We start from the raw sequence: 25,650 nt of genomic DNA, 5'->3' as shown, positions 1-25,650 counted from the left end.
AAAAAAAAAAAAAAGAGTCTCAAGGACTTTCCTGCCCCAGCTGGCTTTAAACCTCAATTCTCAGATCTCAGCCTCTGAGTAGCAAGGATTACAGGCGTGAGCCAACAGCACCTGGTTAAATTTATTTTTTTTCACACCATTTACTTTTGGTTTTTGTTGGTCATGAAGCTTGAACTCAGTGCCTGGACGCTGTCCCTGAGCTTTTTCACTCAAGAATAGCATTCTACCACTTGGAGCCATAGCTCTAATTCTAGTTTTCTGGTTAATTGGAGACAAGAATCTCAAAGACTTCCCTGCCTGGGATGGCTCTGAACCATGATCCTCAGATCTGAGTCTCCTGATTTGCTAGGATTACACGTATGAGGCACTGGCGCTTGGCTATACCATTTACTTTTTGGTAGAAAAGTTAGATTTCAGTGCTCAGCACAGAAAAAGTAAGCAGAAATTTTCAAAGTGATTCAAAACGATTGGCAACATCTAATGAAATAAAAAAGTATACATACTAATGACTATGAGTTTTACAAAAAGTAATTTGCATTATGGAAATAATTCCCTACATGAAGTACGTAATAAAGTTGATGAAAAACTATCTACCAACAGGAAATTGGCGAACGTGTTTTTTTAATTTTTAAAATTTTTATTTGTGGGGCTAAGAAGGTGGCTCAGTGGTGGAATGCTTGCCTCGCATGCATGAGGCCCTGGGTTTGATTTCTTAGTACCACATAAGCAGAAAAGGCCAGACGTGGTCCTATGGCTCAAGTGGTAGAGCATTCGCCTTGAGCTGAAGAGCTGAGGGACAATACCCAGGCCCAGAGTTCAAACACCACAATCAATGACAAAAATAAATAAATAAGCTTTTAATTTTGTTTTTGGTCCATCCTGGTGCTTGAACTAAAGGCATAGGTGCTGCCCGAGCCTCTGTGTTAAAGGCTAGCACTTTACCACAGCTCTATTGCCAGCTTTTTCTTAATAGTTTATTGGAGATAAGAGTCTCATGGACATTTCTTTTCAGGCTGACTTCAAACTGCGATCCTCAGATCTGTTTCCTGAGTAGCTAGGATTACCAGTATCCAGGTTATCTGTACATTCGTGTTGTTGTTGCAAGTAGTAACAATTCAAAAACTTATTCATTTTTTATGATATTTATATCTGCTCTAGTTTTTTTGGCAAAGGTATCATTTTAGAAATTAAATACATGTTACATTATAACTTTAAAAAATGATTCCAACAGTTAAATTACCTCCATCAATGCTGGAAGCTGAATGTCAAAATGGTTCAAGATCCTTATTGTCAAAAGCCGAATCTAGACAAAGCAAAAAATTCATTGCAAACTACAAAGTTTATATGAAACAAGAAATTAATTTTAAAAAAGGGTAACATCTGAAGAGAGAACTCATGCCTATTCTATTCCTTACTCATATCCAACAAAAAACAATACCTATCAAATAGTACATAGGTACTGAACAGGTAAGGCTGCCCAGTCACCATACTGTTTCTTTAAATTGTGACACTGTCAGTATCTCTAAAGATATGCAAGGAACTGATTGGGTCTATAGTTCAATTGAAATCAGTAATCTGTTCTCCTCTATTTTCACATACTTGAGTGAGCAGCAGAATCACTGAGAGGGATTTTAACCCTACTGAATCAGAATCTTTGGGAACAGGGACCCAGAATTTTATTAATCTCCCTAACCAATTCTGCAGAAATCAGTCTAATTTCTGCTTTAGGCATCATCATCCCACAGCAGTACTTTTTCTCCCCTCCCCACATTCTCTCCTCTCCTCTCATCCCCTGCTTCTCCTCCCACTCTCTCTCATAGGACTGGTGATTAGATGCAAGCACTCCCCTACTTAGGCTACACTCCTGGACTTTTTCTGTTGTTTGCGTGTTTGTTTTTGAGACAGACTGTTGTCATCTTGCTGCCTAGGCTAGTAGTGCATTCTGATGACTACTAGCAGTCATACAGAAACAAAAAGAAAACAGTATTACCTTGGATACTCCAGTTGAAATGTTTGTTTGCAACTTGGGAAATAATTCCATTAAAGCTTCCTCAGAGAGTGGTCCTTTGCATCCACAGAAGGATAACCTCTGATAGTAGAGATCAGTCAACAGCAGCACCGACGGTTCCGAAGGAAATGTTCTGCAACAAGATATTTAAGACTCATTGTACCACACACTTCCGTGATTTCAGATCATAATACACACTATAGAAAATCGTTGTTGATGAAGGACATGTAGAAGGCTGGAGGAAGCTTGCAGATGAAGAGGCCTAGCAATCCTGAGTGACATGTTCAAGCATATTTCATTTCCAATGCTGCCTCTCACAAGCCACAGCTGCCAACAACTGCCAGATAACAAGTAATATTTATTATTTGCTGCATGCCAGGTCTTGAGCTAGTGAAGGAAACCAGGCAGCCCAGATGCAAGCCCACATCATCAGCAGCCTAACTCTGGAGAAGCTGCTTAGCCTCTGTGCCATTTTTGTTCAACAGTTATTTTCTGAGTGCCTACTATGTGACTTTTCTAGACCCTGTAGTTATATCAGTAAACAAAAGACAACGTTCCCATTTTCTAGAAATTTACATCAGAAGGTAAGCAATAAACTAAAAATAGTAAGAGTGACAGTGATGAGTGCTATAGAGAAAAACAATTAGATGGAGTCAAGAGATAAATGTGAAGAGGATGGACAGCAGAGGGAAAGAGGTTACAGTGAAGTATCACTGAGATAGGGGCAGAGAGAGGGAGTACCATGGAATACCATTTGACAAGGGTAGTCATGGAAAGCAGAGACAAAAAGAAATGAAAAAGTGAGCTTAAAGGGTATTTGAAGGAAAAGCAAAACCAAGTCAAAGCCTGAGGTATGTTTGTCTACTGAAAGATTATGATTGGTCTGGTTGGAACTGAATTAGCAAGGAACTCAGTGAGGAGTTTGATTTTATTACAAGTAAGGATACAGGGTGGATAACATTACAGCAGAGTTTCTCAGCAGTGTCGGCACTCCTAATATCTGGGGCTAGAACTGCTGGGGGCTATTGTATGTTGCTTAGCAGAATCCCTAGCCTTTATTCACTACATACCAGCAACAGCCTCTCCTCCACATTCTACAAGCAACAACTAGAACAGACCTCCAGAAATGCTCCTGGCTGAGAAGCACTGTACTAGCTGTGGGCGATGGAGTGAATCACCAGGTGCTGATACAGCTCAGAGAACACAGGACAAGGGTGGAAGTAAGGAGACTCATAAAGAGGCTGCGCCAATAATCCAGACAAGAGATAGTAGCTAGGCCAGGGTCCTATTTTGAAACTATAGTTCCCTCATCTATAATGATAATAATACCTTGTACCTCATGGAGTTGTAAGGATTAAATTAAATAATGTATACAAAGTACACACAACAGTGACGGATATATAATTAGGACACAGTAAGTACAATTTATTATTACTGAGTACAATATGTAATTCAGTTCCACTACGTAAGATTTTTTTTTTTAAACCATCCCTTTTGAGAGATAATGAAGTTGAGAACAAGTAAGTAACTCATTCAAGTTGACAGTATCAGGACAGTATCAGATGCAGGCCCCCTATGAAACCTAGATACTTGCCAGTATACTAGCACATTACGGAGCAGGATCCTATATTTGCAATGAAAGTTTACTGCTACCTAACCTTCCCCAGAGGGGAAGGATGGACAAAAAATGAAAAGTTTAAATAAGAAGATGGAAAGTATAAATAATTAAAAAAGGGAAATATGCTATAGGGTAAATAGGACAAAGTAAAAGAAATCTCCTCCCCCAGGAAGTTCACTTAAACCAATTTGGCCATGGAGAAATGCCAAGCTCACCTGGATATGGAAATATAAAGAGATTCTGGATTACTGCCATTACCCACCCTCCTAACTTTTCTTTACTCCCCTACAGACTCTCAATATAGTTGCCTAAGAAATCCTGTGTAAGACTATGTCTCAAATGGGACACTCATTTTGCCCCAGAGAGCAGCCTGGTCTGCTATCCTCATGGCTCTCTCCTTAGCTGCTTTCAGGTTTTGCTTAGATGCCTCTAGATGAGGTCTTCCCATAGAAACATCACTGTCCCTAACATCCAGACTTCCTACCTTCAGGCCCTGCTTTCATTTCCTTCATGGCACTTAGAACCATCTAATGTGTTATGTACTTATGTACTCTACTTAATGTCTTCTTTCTAGAACAACAGCTCCACAGAGATTATGAATTTGGTCTGTGTCACTATTTTCCAAGGACTAAAGTAGGATCCAATACATGGGAAAAGCAAACAGGTACTGTCTGAATGAAATGAATGAGTAAATGTGTGTTAAAAAGCGTGGAAATAAAATGGACTAGACTCCAAAATAAGTAAGTGACTACCTAAAAGTAAAAGCCTGTGGGGCACTGGCAGTGGCTCGAGCCTTTAATTCTAGTTATTCAGGAGGTTGAGATCTGAGGATCACAGTTTGAAGCCAACCGGGGCAGGAAAGTCCATGAGACTCCTATCTCTAAATTGAGTTGCAAATAACTAGAAGTGGAGGTGGAACTCAAGTGGCAGAGCACTAGCCTTGAGCAAAAACTCAGGGACAGCTCAAGCCTCAGGACAGAGACAAAAAATGGGGAAGAAAAAGAGTAAAGGCCTGTCTTTTGAACAGGCAAATGATTATATTCCCAATAATGGTCATATGTACCACCAAAACCCTGGGCTGGCTAAATTAAACAAAGTAATAAGCTGAATTGTGGGAATACCAAGCTAAAAGATCATAGATAAAGTCTTCAGAAATGCAGGTCAAGTCCAAGAGATGCAGAAAATGCAAGTACAGGGAAAAGGTAAGCAAAGTCAAGTTATACCACACTATGGTTAGGAAAACTGGCATTATAAACTCTTCTAAACCTAATTCACACACATAATAAAATAACTCCTTTCAAAGATGACCGTGCCAACATATATATACTTATTTCCACTGGAGAATCTAAATCAATATTAAGTTTCACTGTGTGAATACAACTCAGGTATAAAATAGATCAGAAGGATTTTTATTAGGTGCATGAATTCACAAAAACAGAGACTCCTGATGTCTTATTCATTACTACGCCACATGGAAAAACCATTTACTTACAATACCAAATTCTTTACACGTTCCACAGGAACCAGGTGAAGTAGTTCAGAAGACTCTTCCAAACTCAGTAGAGTATTTACAGCTTGACAAAGAACAAAGAAGCTTCCTAAGGGGAGGAAAAATCACATTATTTATTTCTTTGACATCACTACTAAACATCTGATTTATCCAATCCATGCTGCTTACAGAAAGTTTTCTGAAGGTTTTTAAGGGAATTTGTGTTTTCTAAAGAATTATCTGTCAAATGTCTGACAGGAAAAAGGAGTTTCCGTGTCTTATGTTTTATCTTTCTTTAGGTAAACATGTATTCAGATATACCATTAACTTGAGAAGACAACAAAGCACACGTGAAGCATCTGATTCAAAAACTGAAGTCTGAAATGTTTTGAGTAGTGTTAAAATGCTTAAAAGGTTTTAGATTTTTGGAATATTTCTGATTTCAGACTTCCAGATTAGGATTTTCAACTAGTGAATTTTATGAAAATATTCCAAAGAAGTCTGAATTCGGATGTGCTTCTTGTCCCAAGCATTTCAGGTCATCTCAACTTGAATTATACTTCTGCCCACCAGCCTACAACTACAACTTAAATAAACTAGAACTTTTGATGAGTGTAAAATGAATTATAAAATTCATGTTGACATTATTCTCCACTTTATAAGTCACCATCTCTAACAGCTACTACTATTAATTAATGTACATATAATTAGTAGGAATTAAGTACTCATTTAATCTCCAATCCAAGAATCAGCAAACTATGTGAGATAACCTGGTTTAACTTTTGAGACTAGGTTCCATATGTCTTTAAGGTTGGCCTTGAACACCTGATCATTCTATCTTAACTCTGCCTCTCCATTACTATGACTACAAGTCTATCCTACCATGCTAGGATGGCCTGAAAGCTAAAAATGTTTTGTTTTGTTTTTGTATGTTTTTTACTGTGAAAATGCTGTACAGAAGGGTAAAAATGCTTGTGTTTTTGTATTTTTTAAAAAACATTATAAGGGTTTAAACTTTTTAAAAAAAGAATATGTCACAAAGACATACTGTTCTGGACTAAACCAGTGCCATCCAACAGAATTTTCTGCAATGGTAAAAATTCTTGTGCTGAAATATAGCCAATAGTGTAGCAAAAGTCACATGTGGCCACTGAACGCTTGAAATGTGGGAATCTAATTTAATTCTGTTGACTTTGTACCTAATAGAATGCAGCACATTAACATTTAGGCAAATGAAAAGACTGCTATTCATGTGTTAGAAGAAAATACTGGGCTAAGATAAAACAAAGTATCTGCAATTAAGTTGCTGAGCATGAAGCAAGCAGCCTGATTCTGCCTGGAGGTACGGTGCCAAAGTTGGGTTTTCTGCAGCTGGACTCACAAATTGGTATTCCAGAAACCACTAAATACAAAGACATATAAAAGTCCCCAGGTTGAGAGAACATGTGTGCAAGGCCAGATTATGGTAAGGCATATAACTTAGGCTTGGAGCTCAAGACATATTCCAAGAGTAGGGTGGGCATGAGGTGACTGGGGCTCAAAATGAATGGTCTTAATGCTATGGCAGCCTGTTGATACTAGACTTTCCTTCTGTCCATGCCACCTTGACTGGTTATCAGGAAAACAGACCTAGCTTATTATTCTCTTTTGTTTTCTTTTCTGTATTTCTTATGAAGGAGTTATATCAGGACATGTTAGTATTCTCTAACAATAATACTATTCTCTGGTATTACGTATGTTTACAGTGACTTGAGGTGTATTTGAAAAGGTAGAGAAAAGAACAAGCAGTGATTGAAACTGACCTTTCCCAAAGGTCCCTCTGTCAATAGTCATGAAGAGTGACTCTATGAAGCATGCCACTAGAGGTATCACCTTCTCTTTCTCAAGAGGTCTGTCCAAGAAATGAGGAGAAAAGGAAAAAGCTTATATTATCACTCAAAAGCTTTGTCAAATAGCTCAAATAGCTTTTGGCTAAGCTATTTTCATCAAGATGTTAAGTATTTCTTCGAAAACTAAACAGTTTATTTCTTACCTAATGTGAGGTAATACTACAAGGCTTGCCCAAGACTGTGAAAGGGAAGTCGTATCTTTACTGGGGGGTAGCTGAATTACAGTTAAGAGATGGTCCAGTACTGAATACTGTTCCTTTCTTCCTTCAGATCTAGCTTTCCTCTGCCTTAAGTAGGATCTGAAAAATGAAAAGATGAACACATGTTTAAAACAGGAGAGAATACAATTGCTCTTGTCCTCTGAAGTCTGAAATGAGATGCTCCTTTCTACCAAGGAGCCTCGGAGGAGGAAGGAATTAGTGATGGCTGAATATAAATAACTGTGAGTCATGTACTGACAAGCACATAAGCTCTGCTTCCTTCTACTTATACTTTCATTTGCTATGTAACTTAAACCAAGCCTTTCTAGTTTTTGACATTACTTCTCATTTGTCTTTGTTTGTTTTGCTGTTGGTTATTTGAGAATTGGACAGGTAATTCACATTGTCTTTTTTGTTCTGACATAAATGTTACCACTTCTCAACTTTAGACTGATGTCATGAAGTTACTAAAATGATTATTTAGAAGTTGTTTAGGACTGGGCGCTAGTGGCTCACGCCTGTAATCCTAGCTACTCAGGAGGTTGAGATCTGAGGATTGAGGTTCAAAGCCAGCCTGGGCAGGAAAGTCTGTGAAACTCTTATCTCCAATAAACCATCAGAAAACCGGAAGTGGCATTGTAGCTCAAGTGGTAGAGCACTAGCCTTGAGCTGAAGAGCTGAGGGACAGCGCTCAGGCCCAGAGTTCAAGCCCCACGACCAACCAAAAAAAAAAAAAAAAAAGAAGTTGTTTAGGGATGGGAATGTGGCTTAGTGGTAGAGTGCTTGCTTTGCATGCATGAAGCCTTATGTTAGATTCCTCAGTACTAAATAAACACAAAATGTCAGAACTGGCACTCTGGCTTTGAGCTTTGAGCAAGACACTTAGGGACAGTGCACAGGCCCTGAGTTTAAGCCCCAGAACTGCCCCAGCACCACCACCAACACCACCCCCCCCCCCGAAAAAAAGTTGTTTAGCCTGACAAATGGTTGTTCATGATACTTTCTAACATGACACTGATTTGGGATATTAGTTACTCTTTACCATTCTTTTTTTTTTTTTAGTCCGGTCATGGGGCCTGAACTCTGGGCCTGGGCGCTGTCCCTCAGCTCTTCAGCTCAAGGCTAGCGCTCTACCACTTGAGCTACAGTGCCACTTCCAGCATTTTTCTTTTTGCTTATGTGGTGCTGAGGAATAGAACCCAGGGCCTTATGCATGCAAGGCAAGCGCTCTACCACTGAGCCACCTTCCCAGCCCCTCTTTACCATTCTTACTAGCTTTTTTATTCTTGCGAGTGTACTATGCCTCAGTCCTACCTGTAAGACAGAAATCTCATTAAGGAAAAACCATAGAAACAATAAGATTTTATAATTTGTTCCTATATCCAATTTTCTAGCTTATTATGCAACAGAAACAAATAGAGTTTGACGCCTATACACTTTTTGTTACTAAATTTAATCAAAAAGTCATATTCTCTTTGTTTTATATTTATCAGGACACTAAATGTTTGGAAATGATAGATGATTAAGTTAATATAAATGTCAATTCCTTAAAGTCCACATCCTGAAATCCAGTCTTCTAGGCAGAAACTATGACTCTACAGCCTGGAATCTTACAGACAGAAGCTAATGAGAGATTCAGAAATACCAATCAGTGTTTATATACCCTCATTTTATAAGGCTTTACATTTAATGTGGACTTTTAAAAATTTATAATTAAAGCAACTTTCATAGTTTAAAAAAAGAGGTAACAGCGAGTCATTAGTTCTATGTTTTTTGTTGTTGTTGTTTGTTGTTTTTCCAGTCCTAGGGCTTGAATTCAGAGCCTGGTCACTGTCCCTGAGCATCATTTGCTCTAGAACTCTACCACCAGCTGTTTATGTGGTACTGAGGAATCGAACCCAAGGCTTCATGCATCTAGGCAAGCATTCTACCACTAAGCCACATTCCCGGCCCCATGCTATGTTATTCCATGTGTCTATCAGACCTTCTAGTTAGCTTTTCCAATAAAGTCCATATTCCCTTCTTCACCTTAGAAAATCCTCAAAGGACCTGACCCTACCTCCTCTCCCCTAACCTCCTCCCTGCTCAGTGTTCTTTATTGTAAGAGACTGAGCTTCCTCTCATTCCAGACCTTCTGAAGTTACTCTTCACTCTGCCTAGAAAGTCTTCCAAGGATCAACCCTTCCCATTCCCACAAAGAATGTAATCTCCATACAGAAGGAACTATTGCTCAGTACTTCATGTTCAGAACAGTCCCTGATAGCATAAAATATCTGTCAAATGACAGGACAAATTTACTTCTAAAAGACATTTCCTATTAGTTATCTCTTCTTATAAAAAAAATTGCAAGATAGATGGATGAAATGTTATTAAGACTATTCCATTATTAAAAAAAATTGTTTTAGAGACAGAGTCCTAATATGTATCCCAGGCTGGCTTTAAACTTATGCTGTAGCCCAGTCAGCCTCCTGGTTCTACCTCACTCCCAAGTGCTAGGCTTACAGGCTCATACACACACAATAATAATTATTATTATGAAAAATCTTCACAGAGGGAAGGAGGACAAAAGTGAGCGTTTGCACCCTTTCTCTGCAGAGCTGGCAGAGAAATATGTTTTCTTCTTCTTTTTTTTTTTGTCAATAGTAGGGCTTTAACTCAGGGCTTGTGGGCTGTCATTGAGATCTTTTGCTCAACCCTAGCGCTCTACCACTTTGAGCCACAGCTCCACTTCCGGTTTTCTGGTGGTTAACTGGAGATAAGAGTCTCATGGACTTTCCCAGAGCCCAGGCTGGCTCTGAACCATAATACTCAGATCTCAGCCTCCTGAATAGCTAGGAGTAAAGGTATGAGCCACCACCACCACCTGGCTGGAGGGATATTCTCTCAGAAGAAGAGACAAAGAAATTGTGGCAATTAGTGGGTCAATGCATCTAAATGTATTGATTTTACTATCCACCTTCCCAGGAGGAGCAGCAAGGGCTAAGGGCAGAGGGAGGTCTGCCGTTCACTCTCTTCAGAACCTTGGCTATCTCATTGAAGCCATCCACCAAGGCAGCTTCACCCCTATTCCACAGGACCCAGAGTTTGGCCACATAACAGGAATGTGCTTGTTGAAGATTGGCAGGGGTTGCAAAATCAAAACAGAAGGCCCATGAGAATAACAGAAGTTATTCATTATCAGAGCCCCGTCACCTAAAACAGCAACAAGACTGCTGGCATATTTTCATAAAGAAGCTACTCTGATGGTATGAGGAAGAGGTAAGCAGGGGTTAAGGATGTGGGGTCCCCCCAGAATCTCATGGAATCCCCAAGAATTGCAAACTCAGAGTCAAGAGCTATGTGGCTGTGAGGAGACTAGCTCTCACTTCAGTAGTGCTAAGGAGCTTCACAAACTCAAGGAACATTCATTCATCACACTCATTTTTCCTACTCAGCACTCTCACAGCCAAGCACAAATACAGAAACAGGTCTAACTAATTGAAAAGATTAAAACAAGTGTATCAACAAGGAAATGAGGAAGTGGTATTCAAAGTGGTAGAGTGCTAGCCTTGAGCAGAAAAAGCTCAGGGATAGTGCCCAGGCCCATAACCCCCCCCCCCCCCCCCACACACATAGTGCCCAGGCCCATAACCACACACACACACACACACACACACACACACGGAAATAGTGCCCAGGCCCATAACCACACACACACACACACACACACACACACACACACGCACTCGCGGAAATAGTGCCCAGGCCCATAACCAACCAACCACACACACACACACACCCAGAATGTATTCTGACTCACACTTGTAATGCTAGCTACTCAGGAGGCTGAGATCTGAGGATCACAGTTCAAAGCCAGCCTGGGCAGGAAAGCCCATGAGACTCTTTTATCTCCAGTTAACCACTAGATAATGAAGTGGTGCTATGGCTCAAGGTGGTAGAGTGCTAGTCTTGAGCAGAAGAGCTCAGAGATAGCACCCAGTCCTGGAGTTCAATCTCATGATTTAAAAAAAAAAAAAAGACACAGGAACTGACTTCCACAATGTAAGACTATAAAATTTTAAAATAATTCACTTAAATGTCCAAAATATATAAATATGTGAAAATGGAACAATGAAGCTTGCTGAGATTGGTTTGGGAAGAGGGAGAAAGATTGATTGGGAAAATGCCAATATAAAATGTAACAACAATAAAAAATGAAGTCACTTCTTTTCCATGCTTTCAATCCTCCTGGCAGTAAGTTTTGTCCATCTTTGGAGAGAGGGCAATTCTCTCCATACCGGTGAAGCCATTTACCAAGACAAGTTTGTTCTAAAATTTGTATAGAAATGCAAAGGTCCAGGAGTAACTAAAAATAAGGACTCTCACTTGACATCAAAATTATTCATAAAAGGAAAAATTTGAATAGCTGACCCCATCCAACTATAAACCTCTACTATGCAAAAATTTTTTTTTAATTTTCTTTTAACTTCCCCTCCTCGCGCTTCCCCCCCGCCCCCCGAGATTGAATCCAGGCCCTCACACCTGCTAGGCAATGCTCTAGCACTTGAGTCATGACCCAGTTTTTTTGTATTGTACTTTGTTTTTGAAAGAAAGGTGCTTGCAAACTTCTAAAACTGCAGTATGTTTATGCAAGACATGAGCCAAACGTGGAACCTGGATGAAGGGCACCTGGAATTCCTCTGTACTATTTCTTGCAACTCCACACAAACCTACAGTCATCTTAAAAGGTTAAAAATTAGTGGTCATGTTTCTTTCCCTAACTTCCTTCCTGGTATAAAGAAAGTTAACAGATTGCCCCATGTTTTTCTATGCCTACTTACACATTTGTGTTAATTTTGCAAAGTGAGATCATACCACATGCATAATATATAAAACACATTTTTTTCATGTAACACCTTACCATGGACATTATTTCAGTACATATATACAGATATTCATTTCTATAGGATTCTTATATTCTGAAGCTTATTTGAATGGGTCATCTCACCAATATCACGGGCATATGATTAGAACTCACCCCACTGTCTGTTGTGAGAAAACCAGAGGATACTTTTCAATCACCATGCAGCCAGCGGTGGGAGGTGCTGCCTTGTTGAGAATGAGCTTGGCCAAAATGGCCAGTGCTTCATCTTTGGCCATACTGTCGCCAACTGAGAAGCAATTCTCAATGTACAAGAGAAAGCTTGGTAGAAAAAGCTGAAGACAAGAAAGGAAATCACACTTATTAGCAGATATAAATTCTATAATACCTAATATAAAGAATTATAATACTTGAATGAGGGAGCAAAAGATACTGTAGAAAAGGAAGTGTAGTCATTACCTGACTCATGTAATTATAACCCTCTGTACATCACCTCTATAATAGCAATAAATTTTTTAAAAAAGAATTATAACACTTAAAAAACAAAGCAAAAGAGGCTGGTGGAGGTGGCTTGGCAGGAATCATGATGAAGTTAGCCCAGGAAAAAAGTTAGCAAGACTTCATCAACAAATAAACTGGATGTGGTAATACATTCTATAAAGCTGGCTATGTGGGAAACGTAAGTAGGAGGATCATGGTCTAAGGATAGCTCTAGGCAAAAACGCTACCTAAAAAAAAAACTAAAAGCCAAAGGTTCTGTGGGTGTGGCTCAAGTGCTTGTGTGCTTGCTAATAAGCAGAAGGCTCTGAGTTCAAATCCCAATGCTGCCAAAGAGATTTCATTCACAAAGGATCAGGAATCATAATGGCCTTGAAGTTCTCCATAGAAACAATGAAAGCTAGAAGTCAAAGTAGCAACATCCTAAATTCTGTAGGGAAAAGAATCAGAATCTAAAATTCTATACCTAGTCTGCTCTCAAAACAGTGTATATAAGAGAAAATATTGACATTTTCACATGTACTAAATCCTAAAATTTTACCTCCATTCCACAGAAATAAGAGAGCCAGCTACAATAAGAGCGAAACAAAGACTTAGGAAGCAGAAATGAAGCAAAGGGACACTGTAACATAACAGCTATGCAGGGGGCTGAGCAAGCAAAGCCCCCAGACTGGAAGTACTCCCCAGGAAGCAGGAGGCAGAAACTGAGCTAGTAAGTTTATCTCTCAGTTTGCCATGCAACAGTATTTATAGTGTTGTTGGCAGAAAGTCACTGAGCAGTTAAGAGAAAACAATCTCTAGTTTTTAAAGGATGAGGTAAAAGCTTATGCTAGGAAAAATGAGAACATATACAAAAAAAGGACATGTAACATAAAATATTCCTTGGTAACAAAAATGTGGTGAATATGGATTCAACCCGCACCTGTGATAAAATGGCAAGGAAAATGAGAACTAAATGTTAGAACTAAAATCAATCTACCATACACTGAAGCTTAAAGACAAGGTCTAAAACTAACACATCAAGAAAGAGCAATATGTGCAGATGACTTAAAAGCATACAGATTAGACAAGGTACTAGTGGCTCACACCTGTAATCTTCGCTATTCAGAAAGCTGACATTTGAGAATCAAGTTTGAGGCCAGCTTGAACAAGAAGGTCCTTGAGACACTTACTGCCAATTAACCACCAAAAAGCCAAAAGTGATTCTGTGGCTCAAGTGGTAGAATGCTACCCTTCAGCCAAAAAACTCAGGAACAGTGCCTAGGCCCAGAATTTAAGCCCTAGGACTGGCATATGGACACACACACACACACGCATGCACATGCACGCAAACACATCTATGAAGGCCATAACAAGTAGCTAGTTGCTAGTAAGAAACAGGAGAGTGGCAAACAGATGACTTGACTAATTTAAACTATGTCTAAATAGTGTGTTTGCAGTCCAGATGAAAATTAAGGGTTTTGGGTTGTCTGTTCTGAGTTACTGAGGTTTGAACTCTGGACCTCACTCTTCCAAGACAGGTGTTCTATCAATTGATCAACAGCCTCAACAAAATAAAGATTTTTTTTTTTAAAGATAAAAGTAGGGCTGGGAAGTTGGCTCAGTGGTAGAGTACTTGCCTTGCATGCATGAGGCCCTGGGTTCTATTCCGCAGTACCACATTAAAAAAAAAAAGTGGCGCTGTGACTCAAGTGGTAGGGCGCTAGCCTTGAGCTGAAGAGCTGAGGGACAGTGCCCAAGACCAGACCCCACAACCGACAAAAAAATAAATAAAAGTATAGAGTTTGCCTAGCAATTGCTGCTCCGAGTTCAATCCTCAATACTATGCACCCACCCACCCACCCCTCATACACATACCCCAAAACAAGCAAAAACTCCCAAAACATACAGAGATGGAAAAGATAGTTTCTTAAGCAACAACAACACAGTGATAGTCCTCAAAGAGCAGAAATAGACAGGACCTAGAATACGCACAAAGAGGTTCTTGTGAGTCAAATGAGAATATACATTAGTGAAGACTAAGGAGAGAGAAGCAGAAGACAAGTTCACTGTGAGGTGGCCACTTATGAGGAGTGACATGCCTGACGGAGGTGAGAGGAGAGGGTTAAATCAAGTCAGGCTCTGCCAGGGAAGAGTTCTCTTTGTTTCATTATGTATCTTTTTTGGTGCAATTACATTAACTTCAGCCTCCTTCCGATGGAAGAAACCACTTTTTATGCTTCAAATTCACATAAAAGTTCCTTATACTGATTTTCAATTTTACCACATGGTAAATCAGTTCAAGTACTGTTCAAAATGAAATGGCTACTGGTTATAATTATAAATGCCTGAGAATATATAATGAAGTCTCACACATAACCTCAACTTGAACGTAATTAAAAAATACATTAACTAAAATATCAAGCACAAACTCCACTCCTTTAAAAAGCAAACAAAAATCCAGAATTTCAAACTTGGCTATTTTACCAGGATAGATTTAGAAAACACTCCAAACGTAATCTCTTCCTTACCTGTTCAAATTGCTTCATAGGAAACATAACTTTGGAAAAGTCCAAAATCAAACGTCTTTCAAATCTGCTCTCAAAAATCTGTGAAGCACAGGTGAAAATTACAAATGAAGTAAACAGTGTTAAACCCATTCCCTCCCCTAAAGCAGCTAGAGTCAGGAAATGGTGGCGTACTTCAACAGCCATTCCACAGGTTGCACCTCCTCCCATTCTCTAAAGAACTCAGGTGTTGCACTGACATTATTGCACTGACTCCAGAGTCACATCTGCTCAGCCTTGCCTAGCTATGGAGAACTACAAAAGGAAAACAGCTTAATCTTAAGCTAATTCATCTTTCTTCAACATCACTTTTAAAACTCACTAAATGCAAATCTCATCAAACCATGTCATTGCTTACTTTTCCCAGGGCCTTCCACTCCGTAAGGCTACTTTTCTAGGCCAAGGAAGATTTCATGACTATCAGCCACTTTTTCTCAAAGGCCCAGGCTACACCTATTTATAAGCACTGGTCTTTGTTCTCTCTTCTACTTTTGCTACCATTTTCCCTGACTGAAACACTGCTATGGAGCCTTTAAGACATACCAAATCTAAGTCTTTTGAAAAAGCTTTCTGTGATATGCAACCCCAGGTAGAACAGCTATCATTCAATATAAAGTTGTTCACTCTATTAGACTACTTCCCCCAAGAGTCCTCTTGCCCAACAATAAAGACTGTAACATCATAGGGTCTACCTTCAATACCTAACTCACACAGTAGGCTCCACATGGTCACTGAAATTTTGCTGTGTAGATTTAGCTATGACTACACTTTATTTTGCTTGTTGTCACTACAGCATGCAGCTCACATCCCCTTAATTTTTAATTCCAGGAGGGCAAAGTCTTTGTCAGGCTTCATTTGTATTCTCAGCTGGGTTTACTCAACACTAAACATATTATTCACAACTCAGTTAATATCTTGTTCAAGTAAATTACTTTATCTATGGTTTCTTTGATGAGGGTCTCTGGCAATGAAACATTTTCACCAAGGATCAAAGCAGAAATTATATCCAAGAGTGTCACACGGCACGATGTAGAAAGATTTGCTGTTGCTAATGTTTGAGACAATACCTGTCAAAATACAAAGAAAAGCACACATAGCAATCTGCTGTTAATAAACATGCTTAAGGTAGGCACTGGTAGCTCACACCTGTAGCTAACTCAGAAGGCTCAGATGAGGATTACAGTTCAAAGTCAGCCTGGGCAGGCAAATCTGAGAGACTAATCTCCAATCAATCAGCAAAACACCAGAAGTATGACACTGTTCAAAAAGAAATGTTCTCTTTATCTGGCTTATTTAACTGTAACCCTTTTATACAGACCTTTATTGTAACAACAAAAAAATTACACACACACAAAAAAATCCAGAAGTGGAGCTGCAGCTCACATTTGAGAATGCCAGCTTTGATCAAAACAACCAAGCAAGAATGTGAGATCCTAAGCTGAAGCCCTAGTACTAGCATAACTAAATAAAGTTAAAATAAATACTCTTAGGCATATCAAATAGAACACTCACCTTACAAACATCAGCAGGTTTGGTTATCTTTGATCCATTTCCATGTTTCACAAGTATCATATATATTTCTAACAATCTTTTAATTTGTTCAGAACTCTCACAACAGTTTGTTTTTGTCACTTTGTTATGTAGATCCAGGAGTGATTCCTACAAAGAGAAGTTGACAAAGAAAAGAACTAGGAAATCTCAAACTCATCTGTTTATCCAATAACAAATAATGTGTAATGCAGTACAACTTTTCACATTCTTTTGCTTCAAAAGAAAAAGCCATACTTACTAGGAACCACAGGGAATGTGAACACTAAATGTGAACAGTGTTCACATTTACTGAGTTGAGTTCTTTGCAAGTCTTTACTAAGCATGCTCACATCCACCTTAAGAAAGGGTACACTACATCCCAATTTATCAGACTGAAAGTCTGAGGAATGGAGACTCTAAATAATTTTTCCAGTCACACCAGCAGTAATGGTAGAGCCACAATGTAAACAGGCAGGCAGTATGGCCCTCACAGCCTTTCTTAACCACCATACTCTACTGAATCTCAAGCTATCCTATCAAAATAAAGCATAAAGGGTAGAGGGAAGAAAATCCATACGTGAGTAGAAATACAAAAAAAAAAAAATTATAAAATACAATCTCCAAGAGTGCTCAGCTAAAGTCAGAGAAATGATAATAAACTCACAGACCTCTTGTTACATACTCATCCTTAAAAAACTAGAACTTACTTGCAAACAGTCAAAAAATGTAGCAAAGTGTTCCTTATAGATGTAGACTACTGTCGATTTAGCCATGTTTTTGAGTGTTTCTCCAACTAAAACCCATGGCAGCTGAGTTTCTGTTTCAGTCACTGGTCCTAGCTTTTGCAAAATTAGCTTCAGTGCCTGTGGGAAAGCAACAACAATTAAAATAATCATATAAACTCTTATTTTTTTAAGTATTCGGCCATGATTTACCCCTCTGATTATACTAGCTACTTTAATAATCTAGTCTGGAATAATCAAGGATATAGTAGCTTTGAGTGTTAATTATGTATCCCAAATGGAATTTCCAAACTAGGATTGTGAGTTTTTGTTTTTGGTCCAGGACCACACTATGTTGCCCAAACTGGCCTTGATTGGTCAGCTTCCCACCTCAACCTCCTGGTGGCTACAAACAGGCAAGCACCACCACACCCGATAAAGAAACTTAGCATCTAACAACCTTGCTTTACTACCCTATTAGTGAATGGGTGAATTATGTTAAAACCCTCCTAGTATCCAGGATGAATAAGACACAAAGCCTACATAAGGAAGTATTGTCCTTAATCCTCTAAACTTCCCCAGTTATCACTTTCTATTGACTCTAGGTTGCCTTGTCACCACATCATTTGTCTAATTCTTTTGTGTTTAATCCTTCCACATAGGTGCCAAGCAGCCCTTCCCACTTTTTACCTGTCCTGTACAGGAATGAAACATATTCTTAACTCCTTTGCACATTTCAAAGAGTAACTGTCCAACTCCTTCCACTTTTTCTGGATGTTTATTAAGATCAAGAAGCATTAAGTTGAAAAGTGCATTTTTATCAGTGACCTAAAACGTAAAATAGAAATGGAAAGTAGTATTTACAACATAAATAAGTTAAAATAAGGAATCTACCTTCTTATTCTGGATAGTCATGTTTAAATACATTAAGGAAAAGTCTGGAAGGAGTAGTCATTTGAAATGATCTCAAACTGCTAGAATTCTTGACTCGTCCTTGTCACATTACACAGAGTGATGAGTTCACTGGTATGGCAGATATGGATATGTCAAGAAAACCTACTGAAAGCAACACTTTGTCTTGTAAACTATATATTTGCATTTTATAAGCTTAAAATAAATTTAATGTTTTAATACACAAACCAGTGTTTTACTATGAAAACATTCTAATACTAAGAAAATTTTAAACAAGGAGCTGGGAAGGTGGCTCAGTAGTAGAGCGCTTGCCTTGCATGCCTGAGGCCCTGGGTTCGATTCCTCAGCACCACATAAGCAAAAAGAAAAAAAGCCGGAAGTGGCGCTGTGGCTGAAGTGGTAGAGCGCTAGCCTTGAGCTGAAGAGCTGAGGGACAGTGCCCAGGCCCCACGACTGGACCCAAAAAAAAAAGAAAATTTTAAACAAACATGACCATATGATATTATGGTACCAGCTCCTTCCAGGAAACAAAAATTCCTGTTTATCTCATTGTTCATGTATTTATTTTATATAGGAATGTTTTGACAAGAAACAACTGAAAGCTGCAAAAAATCTAAATAACAATAAGAATGACCAAAAAGAGTAGGGAAGGTGAAAGGAAAGGATAAAGTACTTCATATGCAGTCATGAGTATTAATAAAGAAAATCATTAAATATATTTTCCTTCCTTCCTTCCTTCCTTCCTCCTTTCTTCGCCAGTCTTGGGGCTTGAACTCAAGGCCTGGGCACTGACCCTAAGCTGCTTTTGCTCAAGGCTAGCACTCTACCACTTGAGCCACAGTTCCACTTCTGACTTTTTCTGTTTATGTGGTACTGGGGAATTGAACCCAGGGCTTCATGCATCCTAGGCAAGCACTCTACCACTAAGCCACATTCTCAGCCCTTAAAAATAATTTAAAAAGCGGAACTGGGAGTAAGAAAGAGTGAAAGAGGAGGTAAATTGGATCAAAGCACATTACATGCATTATGGAAATATGAACAATGAAACTCCTTTGTTTAATTAATATACACTCACATAAAAATAGGGAAAAAGTTACTCAAATAATATCATGTTATTAGTGAGAAAAGCTTAATTAAGCCTTAAGGTAAGCTAAAGTAGAAACATTAATTATAAAGATGAGTCCATAACAACCACATTAAAGAGATTCATGCTCTACTCTTATACTGGTATATAATGATAAACACAAAATATCAAACTAACCTTTCTCATCAAAAAAGTAAAGCTTTCAGCAGCAAAATTTCTTATATGTAGTTTTTTATGTGCCAGGAGTGTACTATACAGGCTAGAAAAAAATAAAATAGTTTAATGACATAATTGTTAATAAAGATGTAGTATATAATATGTACCACATTGAGCCAAGTATGCAAGGAATATGCAGTAGGTACAACACAAGTTTACTATCTATCTCATTTGATTACTGAGACACTTACTTGCCAGAAAACCAAAGGCCATAAACATTATGCATATCAGGACAAGTGATGCTATTTGTCTTCCAGCAAAGATACATGAAAAACTGAAATTGGCAGTCAGCTCCAAATGACAGGAAGAACTCAAGTGAAGACTGGGATATGTATTATTAGGGTAAACGAGAGGGCAAAGATGGGCAAGCAGAAATAATCACGGTCAACAATAATAAGGAGGCCGGTTTGCATCAATGAGAAAGGAAGTATGGTTGATCAGAGCAGCTACAGATAAAACTGCCCAGGTAAAGCGGTGGCTCTGAACACCAGGCAAAGGAATTGGAGCTCTACCTTATTCTTTATGTAGGTGCCTTCTGTGTATTACTTCATTTAATCAGCCAAACTTTATGGGATGAGTACTATTACTATTTCTAGTATACTGAGTTTAAACCCTACTACCACCAACATAACAAACCCATTCCATACATAATGTAGGAAGGTAAGCAACCTTCTTAAAGTCATATACAACCATAGAGCTATCATTACTCATGTAATCATATTGTTGCTTTCCCTAATTATGGAAGAATGACAAATGAATCCAAAATAACAAACCCATTCCATACATAATGTAGGAAGGTAAGCAACCTTCTAAAGGTCATATACAGCCATAGAGCTATTATTACTCACGTAATCACATTGTTGCTTTCCCTAATTATAGAAGAATGAATGATAAATGAATGATAAATAAAACCCCTCTGCACACCACCTTTACAATATTTTTATTTATTTATTTTTTGTCAGTGGTGGGGCTTGAACTCTAGGCCTGGGCACTGTCCCCCAGCTCTTCAGCTCAAGGTTAGTACTCTACCACTTGAGCCACAGCTCCACTTCAGGTTTTCTGGTGGTTAATTGGAGATAAGAGTCTCACGGACTTTCCTGCCTGGGCTGGCTTTGAAGTGTAACCCTCAGATCTCAGCCTCCTGAGTAGCTAGAATTACAGGCGTGAGCTACTGGCACCCAGCTTTTTGTTTTCTTAAAGTGTATTAGCAGTTAAGAAAACACAGGTGTTTAAGACATGTGCTTACAGAGTTCATTAGGTATCTAAGGACAGAATTACATTACAAATAAAGATTATATAATTGGCTTTAAAAAAAATGCCAAAGAGGGCTGGAGGTGTGGATTAACAGCACTATGTCTGCCTAGCAACCCTAAGGCACTGGGTTCAAACCTCAGTACAAAAAAAAGATAAAGAGATAAAGAATATAAAGCTTTTCTTCTGGCTAAGGTGCCTGGAGACTATTTGAGGAAGTAATGAAATTCAAGTCAAGCTTTGATGGGTGGGTAAAATTTCAATAGCTCTAGACAAGAGGTTAGGTCAATACAAACTTAAAATGTGTTCAACATAAATTAGTAAATGAGATTGTGGATCATTGACTAGTGAATCAACTCTGTATAAGGAAACAAATGAATAATACACTAGAAAGGTAGTCTGGAGTCAGACAGGTCAGAGAAAGAGGAAGAAAAAATTTTAAATATTGGAGAAGAAAAATCAAAGAGTGCTTTCACTATATTTGATGTCAGTATAACTTGTGGAGGAGATGGGGAAAAACCAATTGTTTAAGGATACAGGTGGATCTGATGCAACAATGAGAAGTACAAGTTGTCATGTCCAAAATGAGCTTTACAACGTCGGTGCGGGGGGGGGGGAGATGGGGGGGGGGGGGGGGGGGGAGGCTGGGAAGGGATGGGAAGGGTAAACAAAGGAGGAGGCTGCAATGCTTGGTAAGAAATGTACGCATTATCCTGCCCATGCAATTGTAACCCCTCTGTACAGTATGTTCACAAATAAAATAAAATAAAATTTAAAAAAAAAAATCAAAGAGTCACCTGTATATACTGTTCATGTCCTTCACCATCAGTCTCCACAGGTACTTATAAAGATAGGATAGTGAGGTAAAGGCCCATTCTAACAGCTCTGTGTCCTGAGTCTCCAGGATAGAGGTGATAGTCAGGAAAAAATCCTGAAAGTGTGGATAGAAATCCGTCTGCAGATCTCGTGCCAACTGTACAACCAAACTAAATTTTAAAAAGAAAGAAGTAATTAGATTAAAAGTAAGAAGAAAACTATAAATCTATTTAACAATAGTAAATGGCTTATGATCACTGGATTACACCAAAATCAAGTCTTACTTTATATGCCAATCCTGAGGCTTGAACTCAGCCTGGCACTACTGTTCCTAGTGTCTTCTGCTCACATCTAGCATTCTACCACTTGAGCCACAGATCAACTTCTGGCGTTCTTGGTAGTTTAGTAGAGATCTGAGTCTCATGGACTTTTCTGCCTAGGCTGGCTTCAACCTATGATCTTCAGATCTCAGTCTCCTTAGTAAGGATTACAGATATGAACCACAGAAATATGGCTCTAAATCAAGCTTTAAAATATATAAAATTAGGAAGTGGCACTGCGGCTCAAGTGGTAGAGCGCTCGCCTTGAGCTGAAGAGCTAAGGGACAATGCCCAGGCCCAGAGTTCAAGCCCCACAACCGACCAAAAAAAAAAAAAATTATTCTAATCTTAAGAGTTAAGTAAAGAAATCAAGGCAGAGAACATTCCTTCAAAGAGTCATGTAATCGAAAGTTTTTCTTAAAGAGAAATTAAAGCCTTATAGCCAGGGGCTGGTGGCTCATGACTGTAATTCAGGCTACTCAGGAAGCTGAGATCTGAGTGTCACGGTTCAAAGCCAGCCTGGGCAGGAAAATCCATGAGACTCATCTCCAATTAACTAGTAAAAACATTTAAAAGCCAGGAGCAGAGCTGTGGTTCAAGTGGTAGAACACTAGCCTTGGGTAAAAATTCACAAGGATAGCACTCAGGCCCTGAGTTCAAACCCCAGGACTGGTACCAAAAAAAAAAAGAGAAAGAAAGACGAAGAATTTATTTCCCCTAGGACTGTATTAAAAAAAATATAAAACTGTATACCTAAGATTTAGCTTTATAGTAATATTCTTGTAGTTTCTAAGTTAGTAACATATGATGTAAAGCGTATCATAGGCATAAGCTTTCTTTTAAAACTCAGATAAATACCATTAAGTTTTTGCTTAAGATCTACTTACTCCAAAAGAGGCTGGTAAGCAAAACTGTTCCTAATTTGCAGGTGAGTCTTCAAACTCTGAACTATCTCATTTTGATGATAAACCAACTGATTGAATGACTGACATTTGTCAATAACTTCTTTGTAAAATTTTCCTGGATGAGAAAGAAAAAAAGTATTATTTTGCTTTTCTCTTACATCATTAATAATTCAGAATATATAAAATACTAATTATGGGAGAATAAAATACAAACAAAATAAAAAATACCGAAATGTTCTGTTAGGTTCAATTCTCTCCATTTCAGCAGACCCTCAAAGAAGTAGGTTTCAACCTCCTGCCGAAATTAAAGCAGACCATTAAGCAAACTCCAAGTTTAATAACAATAAGTATATACTAATACCTTAAGACAATGCTTAAGAAATTAGGCTGGGAAGGCGGCTCAGTGGTAGAGCACTTGCCTTACATGCCTGAGGCCCTGGGTTTGATTCCTTAGCACTACATAAGCAAAAAGAAAAAAATGCCAGAAGTGGCGCCGTGGCTCAAGTGGTAGAGCGCTAGCCTTGAGCTGAAAAGCTGAGGGACAGTGCCCAGGCCCAGAGTTCAGGCCCCATGACCGGACCCAAAAAAAAAAGAAAAAAAAAAGAAATTATAAACTTCTTTTAGTTTTCTTGAAAACGAATATTAACTATATATTTAATTAGAGGTATAAGATCAATATGTTTTGTTGATTTTAGTTGCAGCCATTAACTTTCTAAAGCTTATATAACAGTCACACTAAGGAAAATGTGTGTTTTTTTTTCCTATGAGTTTTTCAAGTTTAGGCATAGATTCCAGTTATGATCACATTCTGTCACTCCCCTATTAGAATTTTTCCCCCTTTCATGCTACAGAATTGGTTTGTGTTTACTATTAGAAAATCATAGTCCAGCCCCTTCCTTTTTATAGAAGAGAACCTCTAAGGATAAGAGAATGTTGGTGGCTCACACCTGTAATCCTAGCTACTCAAGAGGCTAAGATCTGAGGATCACGGTTCAAAGCCAGCTCAGGCAGGAAAGCCTATGAGACTCATCTCCAATAAACCAATAGAAAACCAGAAGTGGTGCTGTGGCTCAAGTGGTAGAATGCTTGCCTTGAGCTGAAGAGCGCAGGGACAGCACCCAAGCCCAGAATTCAAGCTCCAAGACCGACTAAAAAAAAAGTTAGAATGTGATTAGAACTAAAAACCATGTAATCAGGATGGTATCCTTTTACTGAGGCAGAAACTAAGCTGTAGGAAAATAGTATCATCAAAATAAAAATCACTGTAAATCATAGGATCATGGATCAGCAGCAATGTTTGCAATATATGTGAGAAAATGAGAGAATCCAGTCATTAAAGCTAGCTGAGTAGTGTCAACTTTAACATAACATCATTCAGTAGAATTTTTTTTTTTTTTTGGCCAGTCCCAGGGCTTGAACTTAGGGCCTGGGCACTGTCCCTCAGCTGCTTTTTGCTCAAAGCTAGCATTCTTACCACTTGAGCCACAGTTCCACTTCTGGCTTTTTCCGTGAATGTGGTACTGAGGAATTGAACCCTGGGCTTCATGTATGCTAGACAATCACTCTACCACTAAGCCACATTCCTAGCCCCAGTAGAACTTTCTTCAAGGATGAAAATGTTCCATACTCACACTAGTCCAAAATGGCACCAACCATTTGCACATAGCCATTTAGCACTTCACTATTATCACTTTATTGTTTTGGAGATATTGAAGCTTGAACACAAGGCTAGGCTCTCTCTCAAGCCACACCCCTAACCCTTATCGAGCATTTTAAAGTAACTTAAAAATTAATTTGCCATATGTGGCTTCTATATTAGCACAGATCTAACTAATCTCGCTTTCAGAAAAGCACAGTTTGAAGCACAATTCATTACTACTAACAAAACAAAAATAAACAAAAAACCAAATAATTAATCACTAGCTAACATCAAATTCTCTCACCTCATCATAGCTTGCAGTTCTATCAATACGGTGAATAATATCGATATTCACATTCCCAAGTCGTTCAGCAAATGTCAGAAACTGGGAGAGAAAGCATATTGACGACAAATCATCATTGAATTCTTATAACATATTGAGTATATGAGTGTGGCACAATAATCGCTGGTGGGCAATTTCCCTGTGGAAGTATTAAATGTAAAGCTTCAATATATAAGTACTAACTCTGCTTCTAAGGGTATGCTTGGCTTTAAGTTTCAGACTTGAATAAGTGAATTTTTATTTGTCTTGTTTTCTGTGTGCTTTTTTTTAAATGGATTTTAAGGCGAAGAGTACGTGTAAAACAGGCTGACAGGCACAAGGCCTTAAACAGATGTGCTGCGCCCATTCGAAGACAGCGAGTACTTCTTACATGCCTGAGTTAGTTCTTGGAGTTGTCTGACACTTCAAGTTAAAGGGAGTGATTTCCACGCTAAACCTACGAATCTAGAGCACTGACGATTATTCTCGCTGTCTCGGGACCATTTCCTACCACACCAAGAGGCCCAAGGATCTAGCTAAAGCCATGACAACCAAGTCCTGGAAAGAAACTGTCCGGGAAGCACCGAGCTGGAAGTCACTCTCTTCCTCGGCCACTCCCCCACCCCCTGGTCTCAATCATCCTTTCCCCACTTCTTTATGGACAAACGAGCAGGGCAGATTCGCAGCCCGGCCATCTCCTGGGATAATGAATTTTAGCTACGGCCTCAGTGGAATTTCCCCAAAGGACCAACTAGGACCCAAACCAGAGGCGGAAGCTGGCGTCCACACCCCTCCCTCCTCCTCCCTCCTCCCTCCCGTTCGGG

At 38.9% G+C, this 25,650-nt stretch overlaps 1 protein-coding gene across 1 annotated transcript in view; it reads right to left on the bottom strand.

Annotated features, from left to right (window-relative positions):
* The window catches only part of Utp20 (UTP20, small subunit (SSU) processome component, homolog (yeast)), a 133,455-nt gene that overhangs the window by 73,148 nt on the left and 34,657 nt on the right, over window positions 1–25,650 (bottom strand). Inside the window, exons 7-22 of the mRNA XM_013019027.1 lie at window positions 24,809–24,889; window positions 23,094–23,160; window positions 22,848–22,980; window positions 21,622–21,810; window positions 19,535–19,616; window positions 18,052–18,189; window positions 17,347–17,502; window positions 16,622–16,768; window positions 16,042–16,176; window positions 15,074–15,151; window positions 12,222–12,400; window positions 7,148–7,303; window positions 6,918–7,006; window positions 5,119–5,224; window positions 1,991–2,141; window positions 1,241–1,303 (exon numbers count right to left, since the gene is read on the bottom strand). Coding sequence (XP_012874481.1) covers window positions 1,241–1,303; window positions 1,991–2,141; window positions 5,119–5,224; window positions 6,918–7,006; window positions 7,148–7,303; window positions 12,222–12,400; window positions 15,074–15,151; window positions 16,042–16,176; window positions 16,622–16,768; window positions 17,347–17,502; window positions 18,052–18,189; window positions 19,535–19,616; window positions 21,622–21,810; window positions 22,848–22,980; window positions 23,094–23,160; window positions 24,809–24,889 — 1,950 coding nt within the window. The remainder of the gene's footprint in view (window positions 1–1,240; window positions 1,304–1,990; window positions 2,142–5,118; window positions 5,225–6,917; window positions 7,007–7,147; window positions 7,304–12,221; window positions 12,401–15,073; window positions 15,152–16,041; window positions 16,177–16,621; window positions 16,769–17,346; window positions 17,503–18,051; window positions 18,190–19,534; window positions 19,617–21,621; window positions 21,811–22,847; window positions 22,981–23,093; window positions 23,161–24,808; window positions 24,890–25,650) is intronic.

The sequence above is a fragment of the Dipodomys ordii genome, unplaced genomic scaffold (genome assembly GCF_000151885.1).
Source record: "Dipodomys ordii isolate 6190 unplaced genomic scaffold, Dord_2.0 Scaffold3, whole genome shotgun sequence".
Lineage (NCBI taxonomy): Eukaryota > Metazoa > Chordata > Mammalia > Rodentia > Heteromyidae > Dipodomys > Dipodomys ordii.
The sequence above is the reverse complement of the archived record's forward strand: the minus strand, read 5'-3'. Positions and strand labels throughout refer to the sequence as shown.